This window comes from Salvelinus alpinus, chromosome 21 (genome assembly GCF_045679555.1).
Source record: "Salvelinus alpinus chromosome 21, SLU_Salpinus.1, whole genome shotgun sequence".
Taxonomy (NCBI): Eukaryota; Metazoa; Chordata; class Actinopteri; order Salmoniformes; family Salmonidae; genus Salvelinus; species Salvelinus alpinus.
The window spans coordinates 9,961,320-9,988,427 of record NC_092106.1 but is presented as its reverse complement, the minus strand read 5'-3'; the positions used below and the strand labels follow the sequence as shown (position 1 = coordinate 9,988,427).

Genomic DNA, 27,108 nt, shown 5'->3' with positions numbered 1-27,108 from the left:
TTTTCAGGTTATTTATCAACCTACCAGGGTGTTTACAAACACTACAGGAACAAGATCATCCACATGTATCGATCACATTTTTACTAATAGTGTAGAACTGTGTTCTAAAACTGTATCTGTACCCATTGGATGCAGTGATCACAGTATAGTGGCTAGATCCAGGAAAGCCAAAGTTCCAACAGCTGGGCCTAAAATAGTATATAAGACATCATACAAAATATTTAGCTGTGACTCTTATGTGGATGATGTTAAAAATATTTGTTGGTCTGATGTGATTAATGAGGAGCATCCAGACGCTGCACTTGATTAATTTATGAAATTTCTTCTTCCAATTATTGATAAACACCTGTTTAGAAACTGACTGTTAGAACTGTTTAGGCTCCATGGATTGGTGAGGAATTGAAAAACTGTATGGCTGAAAGAGATGGGGCAAAAGGAGTGGCTAATAAGTCTGGCTGCACATCTGACTGGCTGACTTACTGCAAATTGAGAAATTATATGACTAAACTCAACAAAAAGAAGAAGGAAATGTTTTATGAAACCAAGATCAATGATATAAAGAATAATGGAAAAAACTTTGGATTACTTTAAATAAAATGATGGGCAGAAAAACAAATTCAACTCCATCTTTTCATCGAATCAGATGGCATCACAAAACCATTTGATGTTGCCAATTATTTAATGATTACTTCATTGGCAAAGTAGGCAAACTTAGGCAGGAAATGCCAACAACGAACAGTGAGCAATTGTATTCATGCATAAACAAACTAATAATGAAAGAAAAGCGTTTCAAGTTAGAATTTTTCAAGTTAGTGTGGGAGAGGTGGAAAAATGATTGTTATCGATCAATAATGACAAACCTCCCGACATTGACAACTTAGATGGAAAGCTCTACTGAGGATGGTAGCTGACTCTCTAGCCACTCCTATCTGTCATAATTTTAATCTGAGCCTAGAGGAAAGTCTTTGTCCTCAGGCCTGGAGGGAAGCCAAAGTAATTCCGCTACCCAAGAGTGATAAAGCGGCCTTTACTGGTTCTAACAGCAGACCTATAAGCTTGCTGCCAGCTCTTAGCAAACTGTTGGAAAAAATTGTGTTTGACCAAATACAATGCTATTAACAACAAATCAAATCAAATCAAATTTTATTTGTCACATACACATGGTTAGCAGATGTTAATGCGAGTGTAGCGAAATGCTTGTGCTTCTAGTTCCGACAATGCAGTAATAACCAACAAGTAATCTAACCTAACAATTCCACAACTACTACCTTATACACACAAGTGTAAAGGGATAAAGAATATGTACATAAAGATATATGAATGAGTGATGGTACAGAACGGCATAGGCAAGATGCAGTAGATGGTATAGAGTACAGTATATACATATGAGATGAGTAATGTAGGGTATGTAAACATAAAGTGGCATAGTTTAAAGTGGCTAGTGATACATGTATTACATAAAGATGGCAAGATGCAGTAGATGATATAGAGTACAGTATATACATATACATATGAGATGAGTAATGTAGGGTATGTAAACATTATATTAAGTGGCATTGTTTAAAGTGACTAGTGGTACATTTTTACATAATTTCTCTCAATTCCCATTATTAAAGTGGCTGGAGTTGAGTCAGTATGTTGGCAGCGGCCACTAAATGTTAGTGGTGGCTGTTTAACAGTCTGATGGCCTTGAGATAGAAGCTGTTTTTCAGTCTCTCGGTCCCTGCTTTGATGCACCTGTACTGACCTCGCCTTCTGGATGATAGCGGGGTGAACAGGCAGTGGCTTGGGTGGTTGTTGTCCTTGATGATCTTTATGGCCTTCCTGTGACATCGGGTGGTGTAGGTGTCCTGGAGGGCGGGTAGTTTTCCCCCGGTGATGCGTTGTGCAGACCTCACTACCCTCTGGAGAGCCTTACGGTTGTGGGCGGAGCAGTTGCCGTACCAGGCGGTGATACAGCCCGACAGGATGCTCTCGATTGTGCATCTGTAGAAGTTTGTGAGTCCTTTTGGTGACAAGCCGAATTTCTTCAGCCTCCTGAGGTTGAAGAGGCGCTGCTGCGCCTTCTTCACAACGCTGTCTGTGTGGGTGGACCAATTCAGTTTGTCCGTGATGTGTACACCGAGGAACTTAAAACTTTCCACCTTCTCCACTACTGTCCCGTCGATGTGGATAGGGGGGTGCTCCCTCTGCTGTTTCCTGAAGTCCACAATCATCTCCTTTGTTTTGTTGACGTTGAGTGTGAGGTCATTTTCCTGACACCACACTCCGAGGGCCCTCACCTCCTCCCTGTAGGCCGTCTCGTCGTTGTTGGTAATCAAGCCTACCACTGTAGTGTCGTCCGCAAACTTGATGATTGAGTTGGAGGCGTGCATGGCCACGCAGTCGTGGGTGAACAGGGAGTACAGGAGAGGGCTCAGAACGCACCCTTGTGGGGCCCCGGTGTTGAGGATCAGCGGGGTGGAGATGTTGTTACCTACCCTCACCACCTGGGGGCGGCCCGTCAGGAAGTCCAGGACCCAGTTGCACAGGGCGGGGTCGAGATCCAGGGTCTCGAGCTTGATGACGAGTTTGGAGGGTACTATGGTGTTAAATGCTGAGCTGTAGTCGATGAACAGCATTCTCACATAGGTATTCCTCTTGTCCAGATGGGTTAGGGCAGTGTGCAGTGTGGTTGCGATTGCGTCGTCTGTGGACCTATTGGGTCGGTAAGCAAATTGGAGTGGGTCTAGGGTGTCAGGTAGGGTGGAGGTGATATGGTCCTTGACTAGTCTCTCAAAGCACTTCATGATGACGGAAGTGCTTTGAGAGACTAGTCAACAACAGACTTTCATCATGCTTATAGAGAAGGGAACTCAACATGTACCTCATTGACACAAATGACTGATGATTGGTTGAAAGAAATTGATAATAAGAAGATTGTGGAAGCGGTACTGTTAGATTTCAGTGCAGCCTTTGATATTATTGACCATAACCTGTTGTTGAAAAAACATATGTGTTATGGCTTTTCAACCTCTGCCATATCTTGGATTCAGAGCTATCTATCTAATAGAACTCAAAGGTTTTTTTAATGGAAGCTTCTCTAATGTCAAACATGTAAAGTGTGGAGTACTGCAGGGCAGCTCTCTAGGCCCTCTACTCTTTTCTATTTTTACCAATGACCTGCCACTGGCATTAAACAAAGCATGGGTGTCCATGTATGCTGATGATTCAACCAAATACGCATCAGCAACCACAGCTAATGAAGTCACGGAAACCCTTAACAAAGAGTTGCAGTCTGTTTTGGAATGGGTGGCCGGTAATAAACTGGTCCTGAACATCTCTAAAACTAAGAGCATTGTATTTGGTACAAATCATTCCTGAATTTCTAGACCTAAACTGAATCTGGTAATGAATGGTGTGGCTGTTGAACAGGTTGAGGAGACTAAATTACTTGGCATTACCTTAGATTGTAAACTGTCATGGTCAAAACATGTAGATTCAATGGTTGTACAGATGGGGAGAGGTCTGTCCATAATAAAGAGATGCTCTGCATTTTTGACACCACACTCCAAAAGGAAAGTTCTGCAGGCTCTAATTTTGTCTTATCTTGATTATTGTCCAGTCGTGTGGTCGAGTGCTGCAAGGAAAGACCTAGTTAAGCTGCAGCTGGCCCAGAACAGAGCGGCACGTTTTGCTCTTCATTGTAATGAGACGGCTGATATAAATACTATGCATGGACAGTCTATCTTGGCTAAGAGTTGAGGAGAGACTGACTGCATCACTTATTTTTATAAGAAACATGAATGTCTTGGAAATCCCAACTTGTTTACATAGTCAACTTACACACAGCTCTGGCAGACACACTTACCCCACCAGACATGCCACCAGGGGTCTTTTCACAGTCCCCAAATCCAGAACAAATTCAAGAAGGCGGTATTATATAGAGCCCTTATTGCATGGAACTTCCTTCAGTCTCATATTGCCCAAATAAACAACAAAACTGGTTTAAAACAACAGATAAAGCAACACCTCACAACACAACGGCTCTCCCCTATTTGACCTAGATAGTTTGTGTGTACGCAGAGTAGGTGAACGGATGATCTCTGTATGTGTGGTTCCCACTGTGAAGCAAGGAGGAGGAGGTGTGATGATGTGGGGGTGCTTTGCTTGTGACACTGTCAGTGATTTATTTAGAATTCAAGGCACACTTAACCAGCATGGCTACCACAGCGATATGCCATCCCATCTGGTTTGCGCTTAGTGGGGCTATCATTTGTTTTTCAACAGGACAATGACCCAAAACATCCCCAGGTTGTGTAAGGGCTATTTGACCAAGAAGGAGAATGATGGAGTGCTGCATCAGATGATCTGGCCTCCACAATCACCCGACCTCGACCCAATTGAGATGGTTTGGGAAAAAATATATATTTTGAAAGGGTGGCTACTTTAAATAATCTACAATCTAAAATAGATTTAGATGTAGATTTTTAAACACTTTTTTAGTTACTACATTATTCCATATGTGTTATTTCGTAGTTTTGATGTCTTCACTATTATTCTACAATGTAGAAAATAGTAAAAATAAAGAAAACCCTTGAATGAGTAGGTGTGTCCAACATTTTGACTGGCACTGTATTTGTATATATATATAGATTTTTTTAGTTTTTACACTTATTTCACCCCTTTTTTGGGTAGGCACAAAACTACTTTCATAAAAATGTTTTAACCTGAACCGGTTACCTTCAGATAGGTCCCCTGACAGTTGTGGGGGTCGTAGAGCCTTCCAGAGTCTTCCATAGAATGGTAGGTCAGACGTTTTCGCGAGAACCTATTTTCTGGATGTCTTATGGTCTGACAAACACCGCTCCAGCTCTGCCACCTTTCACTGCAGATGCGGAAGTGCGCCATCGGCGGATGGGGTGGATTGAGACGCATCCAATGCAAAAAATATATTTTGATGGGGATTATTTTATTATGTTACTGTGTCAATCGACTCATAAACTAATCCTGAAATCCTTTCAAATAATGAGTCAAATAAGCACTAGGACTTAAACATAAGTAACAACCGTGAGTGAGCTGGTAGACACACTGGAGAGGTGGAAATTACACTTCCACGCTTGGATGTGGTCGCATCCGTGCGAGATACAAATTCAATTTGGTTACTTCACCCAAAACTGTCTATTTTTAAGGGCACCTAAAACCATGATTTGGTCAGTAGCGCCCTGATTTCTGCATTAAAATGTTTGCCCTGCCCCAGCTTCTCCCTGTGCACTCTGAGTAGTAAAAATATATTATTTTTGCGCAACATTTCACAATGCAATAGCACGATAAAAACAGTAGGCTATTGTTCAAATCAAATTGTATTTGTCACATGTGCCGAATACAAAAGGTGTAGACCCAGTGGCGATTTTATCATGTAAATCTTGGTGGGGCAAACTCAAAAATATTTGGGGAGATGCATGCCAGTAAAGCCACTAAACAACACAACACTAAACAATACATTAATTACACTATAACGGTAACAAACGGTGCCCACAAACTGTTAGGGCCGACATAAAGATGTCCCAACAGCAGAGCTTTCTTTTCAGCACCATGGAGTGAATCCTTACTGCTGCTACACCTGGCTATCAGCAGAGCCTTGTCTGGCAGTGAAACAATTAATTCAGCCTCATTTACTGCCCTTTTAAAAAAACATAGCTGATATGTCTGACTTGTTTAAACAAATGGGGTTTCTACTGACAATTGAGATGTACAAACTAAGGCATAAGGGGACGATGAGCGGATAAGAGGCCATCCGTAATTTCAATTAAGTTATTAATGAGCGAGCTAGGACGGACGTAGTCAATATAACTATTTGTTCAGCACCTTTGAAACATAGAATTCAGAACATGGGTCGTTCTTACAGTATTCTCCCTGTACACTAAGTCAGAACTATAGGATAAATAAAGGGGGCATATAAGCAGACAATGAACGCTCTTACAATAGGCTACATATACACCACCAAATGCTAACAGCTTACGACACAACATACAGTGCATTCGGAAAGTATTCAGACCCCTTGACTTTTTCCACATTTTATTATGTTACAGCCTTATTATAAAATGGATTAAGTAGGCTTTTCCCCTCATCAATCTACACACAATACCCCATGATTTTTTTTTAAACAGAAATATTACATTTCTATAACTATTCAGACCCTTTACTCAGTACTTTGTTGAAGCACCTTTGGCAGCGATTACAGCTTCAAGTCTGATTGGGTATGACGCTACAAACTTGGCACACCTGTATTTTTTGAGTTTCTCCCATTCTTCTCTGCAGATCCTCTCAAACTCTGTCAGATTGGATTGGAAGCTTTGCTGCAGAGCTATTTTCAGGTCTCTCCAGAGATGTTTGATCGGGTTCAAGTCCGGGCTCTGGCTGGGCCACTCAAGGACATTGAGACTTGTCCCAAAGCCACTCCTTTGTTGTCTTGGTTGTGTGCTTAGGGTCGTTGTCCTGTTGGAAGGTGAACCTTCGCCCCAATCTGAGGTCCTGAGCACTCTGGAGCAGGTTTTCATCAAGGATCTCTCTGTACTTTCCCTCAATCCTGAGTAGTCTTCCCGTCCAAACATCCCCACAGCATGATGCTGCCACCACCATGCTTCACCGAAGGGATGGTGCCAGGTTTCCTTCAGACGCTACGATTGGCATTCAGGCCAAAGAGTTCAGTCTTGGTTTCATCAGACCAGAGAATCTTGTTTCTCATGCTCTGAGAGTCTTTAGGTGCCTTTTAGCAAACTCCAAGTGAGCTGTCATGTGCCTTTTACTGAGGAGTGACTTCTGACTGGCCACTCTACCAAAAAGGCCTGATTGGTGGAGTGCTGCAGAGATTGTTGTCTTTCTAGAAGTTTCTCCCATCTCCACAGAGGAACTCTGAAGCTCTGTCAGATTGACCATCATGTTTTTAGTCACCTCCCTGACCAAGGCCCTTCTCTCCCGATTGCTCAGTTTGGCCGGTTGGCCAACTCTAGGAAGAGTTTTGGTCGTTCCTTCTTCCATTCAAGAATGATGGAGGCCACTGTGTTGTTAGGGAACTTAAATGCGGCAGACATTTTTTGGTAACCTTCCCCGGATCTGTGCCTCGACACAATTCTGTCTCGGAACTCTACTGGCAATTCCTTCAACCTCATGGATTGGTTTTTGCTCTGACATGCACTATCAACTGTGGGATCTTATACAGACAGGTGTGTGCCTTTCCAAATCATGTCCAATGAATTGAATATACCACAGGTGGACTCCATTCAAGTTGTAGAAACATCTTAAGGATGATCAATGGAAAGAGGATGCACCTGAGCTCAGTTTCGAGGACGGTGGTTTGGCGGTATTTCGTGGGCAAATTTTGTCATCAAACTATGGTATTCTCTGAATTTATGGTGCTTTAAAGACAACTGGGAACTCGGGGAAAAAAAGGTTGAATCATGATGTCAGTGATGTTCAGGTTGGGGCTTTAGAAATTCCGAGTTGGGTGACCGTTCAAAACATATTTTCCCAGTCAGAGCTTGTTTTTTCAGAGTCTGAGATTTCCCAGATCCAAGTTTCCAGTTGTTTTGAACGTGGCAGAAGTCATGTTGGATTGATAGCATGGCCAATGTTGAATATTTATAATTTTAAGCTTGGAAAAGAGACCCTTATACCCAGACTTGGACCACACACCCACTCCACTGAATAGCAGGCTAGTGCTTGCTTTGTATCGCTTACAGTTAGCCACTGATTCCTTCAAAACCACTCATTGTTGAATTTCCAATTTCCAATTTGTTGTGTAATGTTTATGTCCAGTGGCAGATGAGCATTAAAAAAATGTATCTACAATTTATCTTCATATGACAAGAATTGAAAATGATTTGACAGTAGATTGTCGACTTGATTCATGATGATGACTGCTAGCTTGCTAGTTAAGATTTTGAAAGTTTGATGTTGACAAGATCAGTCCAATCAAAACTACGGTAGAGAGGGATCACGTGACCCCTGAACGAGATGGCCGCATGAACTAGGAGCTCCGCACAAGTAGTTTCCAATTCCTAATCTTACCTCCACTTCAAGTTTAAACTCATTTAGCTTTAGTCAAAAAGTCATGGCGGCTACAAAAGGCGACACTACAGGTGACATTTTTACCCGGACTCGAGCACTAGCGACGGAAAAAGCCTCCAAGAAGCAGCTAGCTTCAGAAAAAGCTAGCGCCATTAGCCAGGAGCAAGAGGACCCGTTCCCCCCCGAGGCCCAACGAAGGCCAACCTCGCACTCTGTCGAAGACATCCTTTCTGAGCTGAGATCCCAACGTACAGAACTCAACACTAAACTAGATGCCATTAACGCTCAGCTCAGTGCGATAGGGGGCAAGGTGACAATCCTGGAAAATGCTTTGCCTGACATAAACAACAAGATAACCATAAACGCGGGGCGCCTGGACGAGGCAGAGGGGCGAATCCTATCCACGGAAAACTTATTGACAGACGCCATGGAAACAATAGCATATGCTAAAAAAAAAAATAGAGCAGCTGGAAGAGAAAACAGAGGACCTGGAAAACAGGGGGCGAAGGAATAATTGTGTTCTATTAAATCTGGGCGAAAAAGAAGAGGGAAACATGCCACTGATCCGCTACCTGCAAGACAAACTTCCCGAGTGGCTCCACCTGTCCACCGACAGACCCATAGAACTCGAGAGAGCTCACCGAGCACTGAGGCCCCCACCAGCAGCCAGACAACCACCGCGCCCAATCACCATACGTTTCTTGAGATTCACCGACAAGGAACGAGTCCTACAGGTGGCGAAAACCAACACCATTACAGTGGGAAACGCCAAACTCACCTTACTCCAGGACCTGTCAGCTGGAATACGCCGAAAGCGCCGAGAGTTTGACGAGGTGAAGAAATGCTCCATTGACCGAGGCATCTTTAGGGGATTCAAATACCCAAACGAGCTCAGGATTCTTCACCAAGGAGCCCTGCGACACTTCAAAACTCCCGAAGAGGCAAAACGTTTTTTGAAAGACAACCCCGGTCAATGAGAAATGGACCAATGACTAAATGCGATTACTATTATTACTAAAGGAGGTAAGACAACATATAGCCGATATCCAAAGACCCACCCGCCCTGCTAAATGTCATTATAGCCGTCTAATCTATATTTATGTTCCTTTAGCTGAGAGGGATAGGCTCCATATTATAACCTAGGCCTACTATATGTAGGCTGGGCTATTGATTTTATTTTCTCCCATTTTTAATGTGGTCTGGACGGGGGCTACGTTGTCATTTACCCAATGCGGGGCGGAGAGGATGAGGCATTTCTTTGGTGGGGAGGGGGAGACGTTGTGCGTTGCTAACTGTTCCCGTTTTTTTGTTGTTGTTGTTGTTGGAACACAGAATTGTGACTGAGCGGGGAGGTAATAGATCCAACGGGATATGTCGAGTTGTTTGGGAACTCGGCTGGGGTGTTCAGAGACTGTTATTTTATGTAAACCATTTATTTTCCTTTTATGTGAACGCAGCTGTAACTACTATCCACCTTTACCCAGAGATGACTTGCACTAAAGTTCGATTACTGTTCGATGACGATGACTAGTACCTTAAATCTATTGACATGGAACTGCCATGGTCTAGGTCATGCAATAAAACGGAAAAAGATACTATGTGCTCTAAAAAAGGAAAAAGCAGACATCGCGCTATTGCAAGAGACACACCTCTGTGATGCTGAACATGCCAAACTCCGCAGAGCTTGGGTGGGACAGGTGTATTTCTCATCTTTCAAATCCAACAGTAGAGGCACAGCCATACTTATCCATAAGAATGTTCCATTCATAATTGACAAAAACATATCTGATCCGGAGGGGAGATTTATTTTGATAACTGGGTCACTGTATGGGCAACCAATTACTCTCTTAAACATATACGCCCCTAACACAGATACTCCTGCTTTTATGTCGAAAATGATAACCCTGTTCAATGAGCATTGTGTTTCCTTTGGAGTGTTGGCCGGAGATTTTAATTGTACCCTGAACCCAACCCTAGACAAATCATCTCAAGTCCCCACCACAAATCCTAGATCTGCAAAGATGTTGAACTCTCTTACTAAAGAGATGGGACTGATAGATATCTGGAGAGAGACTAATAGCTCATCTATGGACTATACATACTACTCTAATGTCCATAACACCTACTCCCGTATAGATTACATTTTTATCCCAAAGAGTTTCATAAATTCAGCCACGTGTAGAATCGGACCCATAGCGCTTTCGGATCACGCCTTTGTCCACCTCCGCTTTGACCTCTGCAAAAACATCCCGAGGTCAAAGAGCTGGAAATTCAACACCTCCATGCTATCAAACGAAGCATTCCATACATTGGTAACTACATGGATAGACAACTACACACAAGACAACAAAGATTCTCCTGTTTCTCCGGCCACAATGTGGGACGCTGCTAAAGCCACACTAAGAGGTCATCTAATTGCATATGCTTCCTCTAAGAAAAAAGCAATGGAAGCACACAGGCTAGATCTGGAGAGGGAGCTGGAACGCTGTGAAAAAGTACATAAACAATCCACAGACAGCACCTCCTGGAGTCAACTTAAAGCAGCCAAAGCCAAACTGAATTTGGACTATACTCGGGAGATTAAAAAAAAAGTTCTCTTTACTAAACAGAAATACCATGAGTATAGCAATAGGCCTAGTAGATTGCTTGCTTATCAATTAAAAAAAGAGCAGTCAGAGCGTACAATTGTGGCTATCCGAACAGCAGAGGACGAGGTCACATATGACCCAAAAAAGATCAATTTAACTTTTCATGATTTCTACTGCAAACTATATACCTCTGAGAGAAAAAACACGGAAGCAGAACTCCACTCCTTCCTAGAGGGAATCTCGCTACCTAAACTATCAGAGACTGACCAAGAAGATCTCAACTCCCCCTTCACTCCTGAGGAGATCCTGGAGGCAATTACCTCCATGCCACCTAACAAGTCCCCAGGCCCAGATGGATTCCCCAGAGAGTTCTACAAAGCTTTTTGGCCCCAGCTTAGCCCTATTTTCATGCCAATGCTGGAGGATTTTTGCAAAAACGGAGTTCTCCCAGACTCAATGCGCACAGCTCGCATTACAGTGTTGCTCAAAAAAGACAAGGACCCCCTATCCTGCTCCTCCTTCCGGCCCATAAGCTTGTTGGATTTCGACTACAAAATAATTACCAAATTGCTGGCCAAAAGACTAAACACTCTTCTTCCCAAAATAATAAAAGCGGACCAAACTGGATTTATTAGAGACAGATACTCTTCTGATAACATTCGCCGTCTTTTTGATATTATTGATCAAGTAAACGCACAGAAGACCCCTGTCCTGCTGGCTTCACTGGATGCTGAGAAGGCGTTCGACAGGATGGAGTGGAGCTTTTTGTTCTCAGTCTTAGAAAAGTTCAATATGGGCCCAAACTTTATTAAATGGATCAAATCACTATACTCTCATCCAAATGCCATGGTGACTACTAACGGACTGAACTCTGACAGATTCCCTTTGGGACGGGGCACAAGACAAGGGTGCTCGCTATCCCCCCTGCTCTACTTGTTGGGGGCGGAGCCTCTGGCAGAGTTGATAAGGAGCAATCCAAGTATTACAGGTGTTCCTGCAGGCGGCCTGCAGCACAAGATTTCGCTTTACGCGGATGATGTCTTGCTCTACATATCCAACCCTGAGAAATCCCTTCCTCCCATTTTAGACACAATTGCTCAGTATGGCACGTTTTCAGGTTATAAGATCAATTTTAACAAATCCACTGTCTGCCCTCTCAATATTACACTCACCAGTTCTATGAAGACACTATGCCCATTCCAATGGAAGACACAGGGGTTTCAATACCTTGGGATATTCATAACACCAGATCTGAATAGGCTTTTCAAGGAGAATTATCTTCCACTCCTGGATCGAATCAAAAACAACCTCCAAACCTGGATCTCCCTCCCAATTAGCTTAGTAGGAAGAATTAATGTAATCCGTATGAACATCCTCCCTAGACTGAACTATTTATTTCAGATGCTCCCATGCTATCTCCCAGCTTCCTTTTTCAAAACAATTAACCAAAGCATCACCAAATTTATATGGGGCAATAAAAAACCTAGGATCAAGCTCTCCACTCTATCGAAACCTGAATCTAAGGGCGGTCTTGCCCTTCCCTCCCTTCAATTGTACTACTGGTCTGCCCAAATCCGCAACATGCTAACATGGATCACAAACAGACAAGAGTCAACGTGGATCCAGATAGAAGCCCAATCCTGTGGTTCATTGCCACTAAGCTCAACTATATTCATTAATAACTTTAGTGAAGTGGGCAACATAGCCAAAACATTTGTGATTTACAGCACCCTACTAGCGTGGAGGGACTGTAAGAAATACCTGGGCATCTCCTCCCAAATATGCTCTCACTCGCCTATAGTAGGCAACCCAGACTTGCCAAAAGCCCTGAGGGATGCCAACTTTAATCTTTGGCATACTCTAGGAATCAGGACCTTTTCAGACCTATTTCATCAGAAGACCACTACACTGAAATCCTTTCAAGAGCTCTGCAGTGAATTCAATGTGCCAAGATCCCATTTTTTTTTTAATATCTTCAAATTAGACATGTCATCTCCTCATTTACTTCCAAGAGGAGGTTTAGAACTCAGTTGAACGAAGTTGAAACCCTTCTTGTCACAGCACAATCCATTAAAGGCAAAATATCCTATATCTATAAACTCCTTTCTGAGAAAGGAGGCTCCTCCTTTACTCCTTTGAAAATAATCTGGGAAAAGGACCTTGGTCTGACTATCAGTGATGAGTTATGGGCGGAGGTTTGCGACAGGGTATACTGCTCCTCTACTAATGTAAAAATGAAAGAATCGAATTACACATTTTTGTACAAATTTTATTACACTCCCTTGAGACTCCATAAAATGAAAACAGACATTTCTCCTAACTGTAAAAGATGTACCTCTGAAAGTGGAACCTATATGCATGTATTTTGGAGCTGTAGAGAGATTGCCAGATGTTTGGCAATCTATACATACTGCTGCACAGAAAATACTAGATGTACAGTTTGATATGACCCCGTGTCTCTATCTTCTTAATGCCCAGCAGGACTTTGTTCTTGATCCTGACAGAGAAAATTTGCTCATGACCATTACATACTTTGCTAAGAAATGTATCCTTCTATTGTGGGCCTCTAGTACCTCTCCTACATTTAAAATGTGGATTGACCAGATTGTTGACTTTCTCCCTCTTGAAAAGCTCACTTATGACCTCCACAAGAGACAGTCCAAGTTTGATAGACTCTGGTCTCCACTACTCCACTATATCTCAAATTGGACAGAGTGAATGGGGGGATCGGGGATGCGTGTTGTGTAAGGTGCTGTAAAATCTAAAAACTAATCATTGGCTCGTCATCTCAGCTAAGGCTGGAAATAGCAAATAAGAACCTTGATAGTGCTGCTGCAAGTTCTACATTTTAAATTTTGTTATAATTATTATTTGTGTGTATGTGTGTATGTATGTATATGTAGGTATGTATATATGTATATATATATATAACCTTTTTTTTAAATTTTTATTATTATTATTATTTTTTTTTTTTAAGTCTGTCACATCTGTGAATGTGGAATGTGTTTGGTTGGTTGTTTGAAAACTTAATAAAACTTTAAATTGAAAAAAAAAAAACTACGGTAGATATAACATGATTTGACGTAATTTTATCTGTGGCCAATGACCTTGAGCCTTCTTGGATGGACACTTCTAATGTAACTTTATGGCAGCACCCAAGGGGCTTGAATTTTCGAGCTCTCCCTGTAGATTTTGCAGTGACGTATTGTCCCCATGAGTGACAGAACACTGCAATCACGGCACAACTAGAGAACATTACCAACCCCTACGCCCCGTATTTTCCGCTGGCTGCCTCACCACCACAGAAAACACAGAGCTAGGCTGAAACACCTGCATTTTGTAGCTGCCTTAAAAAAAAAAGCAAAAGAAAAGACATGTTTGTATGGGACTTTATTAACTCAATTATCTTTTTTTTAAAACATTGTTTGCAAACTGATATGTGACACGTATTAATGCCAAAATAACATCCAAACAGGCAACATTTTTTTTAATTTTTTTTTTACCAAGACAGAAAATAATCAAAACATTCTTTAGAAAGTTGCCTGGTTTGCTAGATTGACATATATTTAATTCATTTTTAAAGGGTGGGTTTCTTGGTGTTGAAATACAGCAGTTATACTATTTTGGACCATCAGGCTGCTGATGTCATGCAGCCTGTCGTTTTTGTGTTTATACTTTTTCATAACGACAACGATAAGTTTGATGTCGGACAACAATAGAATGTTCATGATGTCACTGCAACAACTGTCCACAGACATGTCGATAGACAAACTTTAAACAAGCCTTAAGGTGTATGGCAGGCCAGTAACTTTTGCAACTAAATCATTTTACGGTGCATGGTCGCACACAGACTTTTATGGGTACACAAGGTGCCACCGGTGGATTCAAAATGAGTAGCCTAACAATTATTTACATGGCCCCAGTTGCATTTGCAAACAAATTATTTATGAAATCAATAATATGTAACATGTGACAGTTCTTAATTGACAGTGAGCAGTGAGCAAAGTAACCATAGACGGGAATTGACAATGGCTTACTATTAGGCATTCATCCATATAAAACAAAGGTCATTTCTCAAGAACGTTCCAATTTCCATGGCAGCCTTGTTCTCCTTTTAAATTGTATTTATTTTTTCAAGTAGGATACATAATTAACAAAATGTGAATAGCACAGAATAAATAAATAAAAAATAATCTTTTATAATCAGCGCCGAATGATGTATGACATCGCTTACATAAATGACAGTAATATTCTCTCCATAATCATTGTTCACTTAAACAGTTACTCTCTCTCTCAACAGTGAGGAGCCAGGAGGCAGATGCTGATGGCTTGCCTCGTCTCTTCTGCTGCGCTGCTTTCCAGGACACACAAGAGAGATGCTGCATAATAAATCAACAGGAAGATAGAAGACAGAGTGTTTTACCCCTCATCCAAAAGTGGGGAGCCTACTGGCTAAGGAGGAGGCACGTAGCTGGAGTCTTGCCTCGTCTCCACTGCTTCTGCCCAGGACACACAGGGGATGCAGTGTCACTAAGAAGGCTGCAGTTGACATGGACAATATGCTGAATCCCAAAACAATGGAGGATTTTAAAATAGTTCTCTTCATTTTAAGCTACTTCTCTACTGATCTGAAGCTCCTGTGAAAGAGTGGGCCCATGCCATGCTGAGGAGACAGAGAACTGACACTCTTCTAACCGTTTTGCTGTGGCTTCTCTTCTTCGCCGCCATGACAATGAAACAGACATATGGAAAATCCATGTGCAGTAAAGAACTTCCCGGAATTGTGCGAAAATGCATTGAGGAAGTTCACAAGATGGTATCAAGATGTTTTCAGTTTTTTCCCACTTGTTTTTCATATTACCTCAAACACTGTGTTTATTAACATTAGGAACACCTTCCAAATATTGAGTTGCACCCACTTTTCCCCTCCGAACAGACTCAACTTGTCGGGGCAGGGACTTTACAAGGTGTTGAAAGAGTTTCACAGGGATGCCAGCCCATGTTGATTCCAATGCTTCCCACAGTTGTGTCAAGTTGTGTCAAGTTGGCTGGATGTCATTTTGGTGGTGGCCAATTTTGATACACACGGGAAACTGTTGAGTGTGAAAAACCCAGCAGCGTTGCAAGTTTTGACACACTCAAACCGGTGCACCTGGCACCTACTACCATGATTGAAGTGTATTTAACAAGTGACATCAATAACGAATCATAGACTGACCAGGTGAACCCTGGTGAATGCTATGAAAGAGCAGGTGTTCCTAATATTATGTACACTCGGTCTATGATGGAATAGAATTCAACACACTGTAGAATCAACATCAGCACACAATTGCATTACTTTTTGACTGTTTGTTTTTATGTTTACATTATCTGTGTTGTAGCCTGTTGTTTTCTTTCTTACCAGGAATCATTTGATTGCAGACTGTACACCCCAACTTTGGCTGATTATCAGGTATGTGGTTTATTTCTGTTATTTCTGCATTAATAACACAGTCGCTAGTAAAAGTCTCTACACCCGTTGCACAGCCTTCACATTACGCTGCCCTAAAATAAAATAAAATATTTTTCCTACCGATCTAAAAAAACCATTTTATAGGAAATGTTCCAAATTAATACAAAATAGGAAATTAAAATGTCTTCATTGATGTCAACTCTATCCTAGAGTTAAAAATTAGTGGAAGCACTTTTGGCAGCCATTACAGCTGTGAATCATTGTGAATAAGATTCTACCAAACTTGCACAACTCTTAGGGCAACATATCCATTGTTTTTGTCAAAATTACTCAAGCTAATAATTTTGTTTGGGAATTGTTGATCAGCAGTATTCAAACCTTTTCACAGATTTTCATGAAGATTTAAGTCAGGAATGAGAATATACCATTCAGAAACACTCAACACCTATTGGAAAGCCATTCTGTTGTGTTTTTGGCATAAACATGTGTAATTGTGTAATGCTCCCCAGTCCCTGCCGGGGACAATCATACCCATAACATGATGCTGCTGTTGGGGTTCGTTTCCTCGTTCCTTGTCAATCATTGGCTCATTGGTGAAATTAGCATCATGACAATATCTTTAATTAAATCATTCAAAAACCTTTATTAATGCAATTGCAGACAGAGGTTGACTACAGGAACATAACGCATGTTTCCGAGTAAGTTCTGCATCAAAGAAAAGGTCCCAAGTTCTTTTATTAAACCCGAAGTCCAGCCCTAGTTATGTCACTGCCTACGTCATTATCTTTTACTCATGAGACCAAAACCATGCCTACTCAACATTAACTCTTGTTTATATAGCTATCTAAAAGCTTAGCAGTAAATATCCACGTTGATTTACAGTGGAATCTCTGACTAATCTCTTATCTCTTACACTCCCCTGCAGAGTTCTGTCTCACAGTCACACATTTCTCAAAGTACTCTGAAACAATATTAAACCTCATAATGTATATATATTGTTAATCTGTAGTCTAGGATCCTATAAATGTAAGGAGGGTGGGGTCTTATAACCCCTCCCCTTCTATTAATACAACATAAGCATAATCAATTGTTATAATATATCAAACATTTGGTACAGTCCCTATCATGACACCCTAGGTGAACCCCCTTCATTTCCCTCTTTGAGACTAAATAGTCTCACACCTTCAATCATAATATTCTCCTCTGAAATCAAATAGATTAGGCAAATCCCCCGGATCCATTTGATCCCAGGGATGGCCTTCTAAAAGGAGAAACAACTCCTGAGGTTCCTGAAATGCTGGTGGGGTGGGGTGAGTCTGGCTATACTCCCATTTCCTCTTGAGTCCTGGGAAAAACCACACAAGTTGAATAAACAATGAGATTAAGAGAAACTAGAAATGCCCCAGTATCCCCTTCAGCACGATTTGTATCCGCTTCCAACAACACCATCATTCCAGCATGTTCAAGAGCAGTTACAGTCATTTTCTTACAGATATAAACAGTAACCAAAATCACCAAACCTCCTACAAGTATAGGAGTAAACAATGAAAACAGAGTCAACACAACTTTTCCCACCACATTCCCAAATGTAGCATTAAACCAGTCACCAATTTTGTCAAAAAAAGATTTTTCAGATTTTGAGAGAGTTTTAAGATCAGCAATCTTATCAATTATTGCAGTCATATTCTCAGAGGAGTCAGGGAGGAGCATAACACAATTTTCAGGATCAATAATACCTAGTGTGTTACAGTGTCCTCCTTCCTTTGCCAAAAGATCATCTAAAGCCATCTCATGGTGGCTGATGACTGCTTTCAGATTTTGGACATGTAATGAGAGTTGGCTAAATCCTCTGATTGTTAAATTCATATGGGCCTGGAAAGAATAGGTTAAATTGTTTACCCACTTTCTTAGGACAGCCACACCCCAGGAGGGTATGATTGACATACCAAAATCTCACCCGGGTGTAGAACAGAACCATAGGCTTCCTGATTGTCTGGGATGAGTCGTTTGGCACGCTGCAGTAGCCCAGAGTTGGTTTTACCTGTCACATTGAAAAGATCGGTGACCGGAATTCTTAACATGTACATTTCTGTTCTCCCCAAATAACAACACCCCCCCTCCCATCCAGGAGGTAAAATGAGATACCCCTTGTCACTGCATACCCACATCCATCCAAAAGGTGCTCCCATGCCTTCCTCTATCCTAGAAAGGTTTACACCTGTCACCTGTTACTGTAAGTCTTAACACACTAAAATGCCCTTTAGCATAGTTTCTCCTATCACTATACTCTTCTCTCAGTTGACCCATATATTCATGACAAGCTCTAGTGTCTCCCATATCTTCCCTCTACCAAATTAGGTACGTTTGCTCCCTTCTTGTGACCACCCCAACATACATGTGTCCCATAATCCCCAAATGTTCAACAGTCTTTCTAGCCAAGCACTTTACTATACATAAAGCAACAGCAAAACACAGTAGTCCTACCAGGAGTGGAACAATCATGGCAGACAGGAACATCATTACCTTACCCATCACGTTTCCAAATACACTATTAAACCAGTGTCCAATTTGGTCAAAGATGGTGTTGTCAGCTTTTCCCAGAGTACAACCTAATTTAACCAGTTCATTTATAATAGCTGTCATGTTGTCAGAGGAGTCAGGAATCAACATGACACAGTAATCCTCATCGTTTATTCCAAGGGACCTGTAGGCCCCTCTGTCTTTAGCCAATATGTGCCATTTCGTCTCTGGTCATTACTGCCTTCAAATTCTGCACATTTAGTGACAACTGAGTACTTTCAAGATAGTAGGGCCTGCATGGAGTATGTCAAATTGTTAATCCCCTTACCCTTTACTACAACTCCTACACCTAGAAAACTTACTAAGGCTGCCTGCCATCTCTACCTGAGACAGCACATGTACATAAGCTTCATTATTTTGAGCCACTGCTCTTTTAGCTCTGAAATTCGATCTGAAACTAATTTGCAAAGAACTGTTCAGCAACTCAGAAGCGAGTAATGTTGCTACTGTCAGTTCAGTTTTCCCCAGATAACAACACCCTTTCCATCCCCTGGGGAGGAACATGTAGCCATTACCCCCACAGATCCAGAGATGATCTGGAGGTGTCCCCATGCCTTTGCCTATGTTTGACATATTTACCCTAGTTATCAATTGTTGCCCATCCGGTACAACAAAACTACTGGTATCTGTTTTTAGGCCTGTGTAAGACAGGCAATTAGTGGTGTTTCCTACATCCACATTCCCTGAGTTGCAGATACAAACGGGGGGAGTTATTGTGGGTTTTAATCCTGCCAACACAACATCTCCTTTATCATTTATGGGCTTTACACTACCAGTCAGATACTCTCCCCATTGTACTTTTGGAGGTCCTATGCATTTAATCAGCTGGGAATTGTTACCTGGTTGTACACTAGGAACCTTCTTCTACCTTGGCCATTTAGTCTTAATGGGCCCACCCTCCTTAAATTCTTTAGCTGTATCTGAACTATTACCTATTGTCTTATTGGATAATCCACATTCCCATGCTGCTTCCTTTCCCCTAGTGACCAACATCAGAATAGTATAATTGCTGTTTCTTTGTCGAACCCTGGTATTGTTCCTTTGCATAAAATGGAGTAATTAACATCCAAAATCATTCTTTCCAATTGGTACTACCTGGGTTTCCCACAGAAAGGTTGTGGAGCTGGGTTCATGGAAAATCATTACCCGTGTGCCAGATGTGTTCCCCCTCCCCTGTAATCCCATGTATGTCACTGCTTTCACCCATTTATTATTCTCCACATCCCCATCCACAAAGGGAACAGGTAGGATTTGGAGAGCAACAAAAACCCTGCATGTGTGTTTCCATTGTTGCAGTTTTCTTGATTCACAACCATAGTGTGTGTATATGATGGTGTCCTCGACATCTGATGACTCTTCAGGTTCTGTGGTTGAACCCTCTGTTGGTTCTTCTGACCTTTGGTCTCGGCCCTCTGACTGAGGTCTTCCCCGTTTCTCCTCTGTGCCTTCTCATCGGTGGATCTTAGCCTCTTTTGTTGCCATGGTCACCTGGAAGGTTCCCATCCATCTTGGCTGGTTCCATTTTCTTTTATGGACTCATAGTTTCACCCAGGCTCCTACGCAGATGGTCAGAGCATCATCTGGATCCTCACCTGGTGATTGGTTCTGCTGCTTTCCTAGTGTGAGAGTGGAGAAAACTTACAACAGAAGTTAGTTCCTTCGTGTACTCAAAATGGTCACACTATGTCTTAGTTATGTCTATCTGTCGGTCAGTCATAGGTCTCACCCCTGGGGTGTTCATTGGTCATCTTGTTAACATTTCATAAGGTGTACACCCAATACCTTTGTTAAGGCTGCTGCGCATTTTCATGAGGACAAGAGGCAATCCTTCTACCCATGGCATTCCTGTGGAATGGCATAGGTTGGCAAGGGAGCATTTCATGTTCTTATTAGCCCTCAGTAACTCTTGTTACTATGTGGTTGATAGATGGACACAAACTTCTGGTCAACACCCATCATTTTGGCCATTTGGGTAACCACATCTCCTATGAGATAGGTCCCATTGTCTGCAGACAAACCTCAGGCACTCTGAACCTGAGTATAAATTCCCTAACTAGCAACTTTGCAACTGTTCGCGCATCACAGTTGGTGGTGGGATGGTTCCACCCACCTGGTAAACCTGTCAATTATCACCAGGCAGTATCTTTCTTTCTTTTTGCTCTACCATGTCTATGAAATCCATAGCTAGGTGGGCAAAATATCCTTTTGGAGTGGGGTACTTCCCTGGTTACAGTGGATTTCCCTTGTCTATGTTATATAACAAACATGTCGTGCAACGATAAATGAACTGTTTTACGTGCTGATTCAAATTTTGGGTCCAATTTTCTTTTGGGTCCAATTTTCAAATATTCTCCTCCTCCTCCATTCTCCTCTCATATCCCCCTTTGACGAATGGCTCACATGGTTGATGGTAAACAGGGCATGCCAGACAAAAGATGTAGCCATAAGCCAACCTAGGACAGAGAGCACACCCTCTCTCCCTCCACAGCTGGTGAATGAGAATATCAGCCTGCTGCTGTTTCTCAAGATCACCGTCATTGTTGATTCTGAGGGAAATAAGAACTTTTGGTGTTCTAATTTCCCATTGGCCATCCTCTGTCATTAGCAAAGTTTCCACTTCCTCTGCCAGGCCCAAAATTTCCTCTGCCCCTGTTGTAACCTCTTCTTCTTCCATTTCCCCCACACTGTGAACTCACATGCCCCAACCGCCCACAGGTCCAGCATTGAGTGTTGTTCCAGTCACGAAAAACTTTGGCGGGCCCATATCCTCTTCCATACCATGTTTTTGTGTCACCATAAGGCTGAATGGTGAAAAGCCCATACCCTGCAGGCGCCAAGTTCACAGGTGTGACAGATATGACTGTGGGGGAGGTGCAGGCTGTGGTTGTGGTGAGCCTGTAGAAACAACTTGAGCAGATGTCTAGGGTCTTCCAGTCTGTTCCTTTTTGTGGAGTGTGTTGGGGTGACGATGGAAAACTTCCTCCAGGAACTGTGCCTCGTTTTTCTTTCTTTCATCCAATTCTACTGTTCTCATGTCGCTTGTCGCTGCTGTTGTGCCGTCCACCTCCTTTGTGGTTGCTTCTGCATTTTCTTCTGTCAGTGGCATGAGAGGGTAGATCTGTGTATAGTCACCCAGGGGTCTTCTGGGTTGATTCTCATACGGCAGCGGGGCGCTGGGGAGTACTCCTGTTCTGCCTCTGCCTCGAATTCTATTGTTCTCTCCATCTTTAGTTTGGTCACGGTAGCCTTGTTCATGAAGATCTGTCCTTCAGCATCATCATTTCAATCACAGTTTCTGATACAAGGGTACTCGTCTTTATCCCCTTCTTTTTGTCCATTTTTCTTATCTCCTTGACTAAATCCAACCTAGTCTTGTTGAATGAACCAACCATTGGATATCTATTTTCTCCTGCCATCACTGTCCAGACATGCCATTTCATAAAAGAACATTTAAATTCCACAGTAGGAAACTTTTTTTGCATATATTCAACAGGCGTGACAGGCTTCATTGCTCCTCATTCTGGTTTGACTGTGACATGGTGCTCCGGCTTTTTATTTAGATAGTCTGGGTGTTTTCCAATTTCTATAGGGTTATCCTAAAGTGGGTGTAATATGTAGTAATATGCCTATATAAATTCTTATCTATCTTCTTTCAGTGTGTGTTAAATAACAGTGGTTGCTACTGAAATCATAATTCTACTCTCACTTACTCCAGGCTATAGTAAATGGTTCTACTAAACTCAAATATACTTTACACATGGGCCTCACAGAGACACCCGCATGCCAGACTTCAATTCCTAATGTTATATCTTATGGGTGTATAGTAACAGTAATATGTTATACACCAGTACTGTCCTATGGTAGGAAAGTGTCATGAACAAATTGTCACGCCCTGACCTTAGAGATCCTTTTAATTCTCTATTTGGTTAGGTCAGGGTGTGACTAGGGTGGGCAATCTATGTTTTCTATTTCTTTGTTGGCCTGGTATGGTTCCCAATCAGAGTCTATCGTTGTCTCTGATTGGGGATCATATTTAGGCAGCCTTTTCCCACCTGTTGTTTGTGGGATCTTGTTTTTGTGTAGCTGCCTGTGAGCAGCCCAGAACGTCACGTTTCGTTTTCTTCTGTATTGTTTTTGGTGAGTTTCATATTTATTAAACATGTGGAACTCTATGCACGCTGCGCCTTGGTCCATTAATTCAACCAACGATCGTGACACAAATACGTTCAACCTTTTATTAAAATAACTTCTGTCCGACTCCTAACTTTTTATTCCACTATTGGGCCATTACCCAGTAAACCCCGCCATAATCCACAGACAAACAATCAATGAAACATACAACGCACTATTCATAAACAACTCAACTCATTCACTGGGTACCTCTTCAAAATAAACACTACAAAAATAAAATAACTCGTTTTCAGTAAAGATCGCCCGCATTACAACCCAAAATAAAATAGAAGAGTTGAGTATTATAACCACCTCTCCAAAACCCAAATAACATTAAGTAATGATCGCTGCATTACCTCCCAATATATAATGGATGATTAACGCTGAACCACCTCTTCAAAACCCGGATAATTGTCGCTCTGAATTACCTCTAACAAATAAAATTAAAACCTGGGCAATTGTCGCTCTGAATTACCTCTAACAAATAAACAAAGAACTAGTCTGAGTAATTGACGCTGAATTACCTCTAACAAATAAACAAAGAACTAGTCTGAGTAATTGACGCTGAATTACATCTAACAAATAAAATTAGGTGATTAACGCTGAATCACCTCTGCCAACTAGTATTGGGTAATTGTCGCCGAACTATCTCTAACAAATAAAATCAAAAAACATTCATCCTATATCGACATTCTGGTTTGACTGTGACATGGTGCTCCGGCTTTTTATTTAGATAGTCTGGGTGTTTTCCAATTTCTATAGGGTTATCCTAAAGTGGGTGTAATATGTAGTAATATGCCTATATAAATTCTTATCTATCTTCTTTCAGTGTGTGTTAAACCCCTAGGTGAACCACCTTCACTGCAAAATACAGAGGTTAAGCAATATTAATTTCACTTAACATTACTGACCTGCATGACCAAGTGAAAAGACAGAAGGCTGTGTTAAAAAATGTTAATGCCGAAGACACACCAGAAGGGCTTTCCGGTGGGGATTGAGCAATTTTGAGCAATTTTGACAAAGTATTCACACCCCTTGACTTTTTCCACATTCTGTCTTGATTCAATAACTATTCAACCATAAGCCATTAAAAAAAAAATGTTAAAAGTTAACAATGTGAACAAAAAAAGGTACTAAGTGCATGGTAAACATACTGTAGATACAAACAAAAATGTTATGATATGATAAGTTCAGCTGTAATCATTTGCTTAACAAGTCACAAGTTGCATGGATGATTTTTGAATGACTACCTCATCTCTGTACCCCACATATACAATTATCTGTAAGGTCCATCAGTCAAGCAGTGAAATTCAAACACAGGTTCAACCACAAAGACCAAGGAGGTTTTCCAATGCCTCGCAATGAAGGGCACCTATTGGTAGATGGGTAAAAAAAGCAGAGCATGAAGTTATTAATTACACTTAGGATGGCGTACTTCTTAACTCAGTTGCCGGAGAGGAAGGAAAACGCTTAGGAATTTCACCATGAGGCCAATTCTGACTTTAAAACAGTCACAGAGTTTAATGGCTGTGAAAACTGAGGATGGATCAATAACATTGTAGTTACTCCACGATACTGTTACGTACGCCTCTTGGAGGAGGGAACGCAACAACTTGCTACATCTCAACTCCCCGTGGAGTGAAAAAAAGTATGTGATCGTAGGTGCGGGGAAGTACGACAGAGGCAGAGAAAAATACAGTTTACAGGGATTTTATTATTCCTTAACACGTTAAGAGGGGAAAAGGGGCTGGACGGAACCAAAGCAAAGAAAGTAAAAATTAAAAAGAGTCCCCTCTCCTACCCTACCTGCCTTCCCACTACTTACCTCATCTTTAGCACCACCTGGCACGCTAACCAAAATACAGGGGTTGGTCCGCCCAGGTCTTGCCTAGTGTACATAGACAGATTAAATACTACAGGTTATGTATGTCCGCAGTTTAATGCCTTTTTAGCTGAAACTTTATACAGCAAAATGTGAAGACTGTGCAAGGGACGTGTAGACTTTCACTAGGCATTGTATTTGACCAAATTTTGGAGACATACAGTTCCAGTCAAAGTTTGGACACACTTACTCATTCCAGGGTTTTTCTTTATTTTTTATATTTTCTTTGTGGATTGTGGAGGCCAGGTCATATGATGCAGCTCTCCATCACTCTCCTTCTTGGTCAAATAGCCCTTACACAGCCTCGAGGTGTGTTTTGGGTCATTGTCCTCTTGAAAAACAAATGATAGTCCCACTAAGCACAAACCAGATGGGATGGCGTATTGCTGCAGAATGCTGCGGTAGCCATGCTGGTTAAGTGTGCTTTGAATTCTAAATAAATCAACCACAGTGTCACCAGCAAAGCACCCCCACACCATCACACCTCCTCCTCCATGCTTCACAGTGGGAACCACATGTGTGCCTTGTTAATTTGTGGAATATCTTTCCTTAATGTGTTTTAGCTAATCAGTTGCGTTGTGACAAGGTAGGGTTGGTATACAGAAGATAGCACTATTTGGTAAAAGACAAAGTCCATATTATGGAAAGAACAGCTAAAATAAGCAAGGAGAAACGTAGTCCATAATTTTCTTTATTTTTTTTCAATTTCACCTTTATTTAACCGGTAGGCCAGTTGAGGACAAGTTCTCATTTACAACTGCGACCTGGCCAAGATAAAGCAAAGCAGTGCGACACAAACAACAACACAGAGTTACACATGGAATAAACAAACATACAGTCAATAACACAATAGAAAAGTCTATATACATTGTGTGCAAATGAGGTAAGATTAGGTAGGTAAGGCAATAAATAGGCCGTAGTGGCGAAGTAATTACAATTTAGCAATTAAACACTGGAGTGATAGATGTGCAGAAGATGAATGTGCAAGTAGAGATACTGGGGTGCAAAGGAGCAAAATAATAAATAACAATATGGGGACGAGGTAGTTGGATGGGCTATTTACAAATGGGCTATGTACAGGTGCAGTGATTTGTGAGCTGCTCTGACAGCTGGTGCTTAAAGTTAGTGAGGGAGATATGAGTCTCCAGCTTTTTGCAATTCGTTCCAGTCATTGGCAGCAGAGAACTGGAAGGAAAGGAGGAATTGGCTTTGGGGTTGACCAGTGAAATATATCTGCTGGAGCGCATGCTATGGGTGGGTGCTGCTATGGTGACCAGTGAGCTGAGATAAGGCGGGGCTTTACCTAGCTTATAGATAACCTGGAGCCAGTGGGTTTGGCGACGAGTGCGAAGCGAGGGCCAGCCAACGAGAGCGTACAGGTCGCCGTGGTGGGTAGTATATGAAACTGAAACTGAAAGCGCGAACCACTGCTTTTAACCAGGGCAAGGTGACCGGAAACATGACCGAATACACACAGTGTAGCTATTCTCTCCGCAAGGCTATCAAACAGGCTAAGTCCCAGTACAGAGACAAAATTGAATCGCAATTCAACAGCTCAGACACAAGGGGTATGTGGCAGGGTCTACAGTCTATCACGGATTACAAAAAGAAAAGCAGCCCCGTCGCGGATCAGGATGTCTTGCTCCCAGACAGGCTAAATACCTTTTTTGCCCGCTTTGAGGATAATACAGTGCCACTGACACGGCCCACTACCAAAACCTGCGGGCTCTCCTTCACTGCAGCCGAGGTGAGTAAAACATTTAAACGTGTTAACCCTCGCAAGGCTGCAGGCCCAGACGGCATTCCCAGCCGCGTCCTCAGAGCATGCGCAGACCAGCTGGCTGGTGTGTTTACGGACATATTCAATCAATCCTTAGCCCAGTCTGCTGTTCCCACATGCTTCAAGAGGGCCACCATTGTTCCTGTTCCCAAGAAAGCTAAGGTAACTGAGCTAAACGACTACCGCCCCGTAGCACTCACTTCCGTCATCATGAAGTGCTTTGAGAGACTAGTCAAGGACCATATCACCTCCACCCTACCGGACACCCTAGACCCACTCCAATTTGCTTACCGACCCAATAGGTCCACAGACGACGCAATCGCAACCACACTGCACACTGCCCTAACCCATCTGGACAAGAGGAATACCTATGTGAGAATGCTGTTCATCGACTACAGCTCAGCATTTAACACCATAGTACCCTCCAAACTCGTCATCAAGCTCGAGACCCTGGGCCTCGACCCCGCCCTGTGCAACTGGGTCCTGGACTTCCTGACGGGCCGCCCCCAGGTGGTGAGGGTAGGTAACAACATCTCCACCCCGCTGATCCTCAACACTGGGGCCCCACAAGGGTGCGTTCTGAGCCCTCTCCTGTACTCCCTGTTCA

At 42.2% G+C, this 27,108-nt stretch overlaps 1 protein-coding gene across 2 annotated transcripts in view; it reads left to right on the top strand.

The window, feature by feature from the left end:
* Positions 1–27,108, top strand: part of LOC139547790 (interleukin-15-like) — a 37,865-nt gene that overhangs the window by 4,423 nt on the left and 6,334 nt on the right. For both annotated transcript variants that reach the window (XM_071356862.1, XM_071356860.1), the window contains exons 2-3: positions 14,938–15,453; positions 16,042–16,089. In XM_071356862.1, coding sequence (XP_071212963.1) covers positions 15,298–15,453; positions 16,042–16,089 — 204 coding nt within the window. In that variant the 5' untranslated portion in view covers positions 14,938–15,297. The remainder of the gene's footprint in view (positions 1–14,937; positions 15,454–16,041; positions 16,090–27,108) is intronic.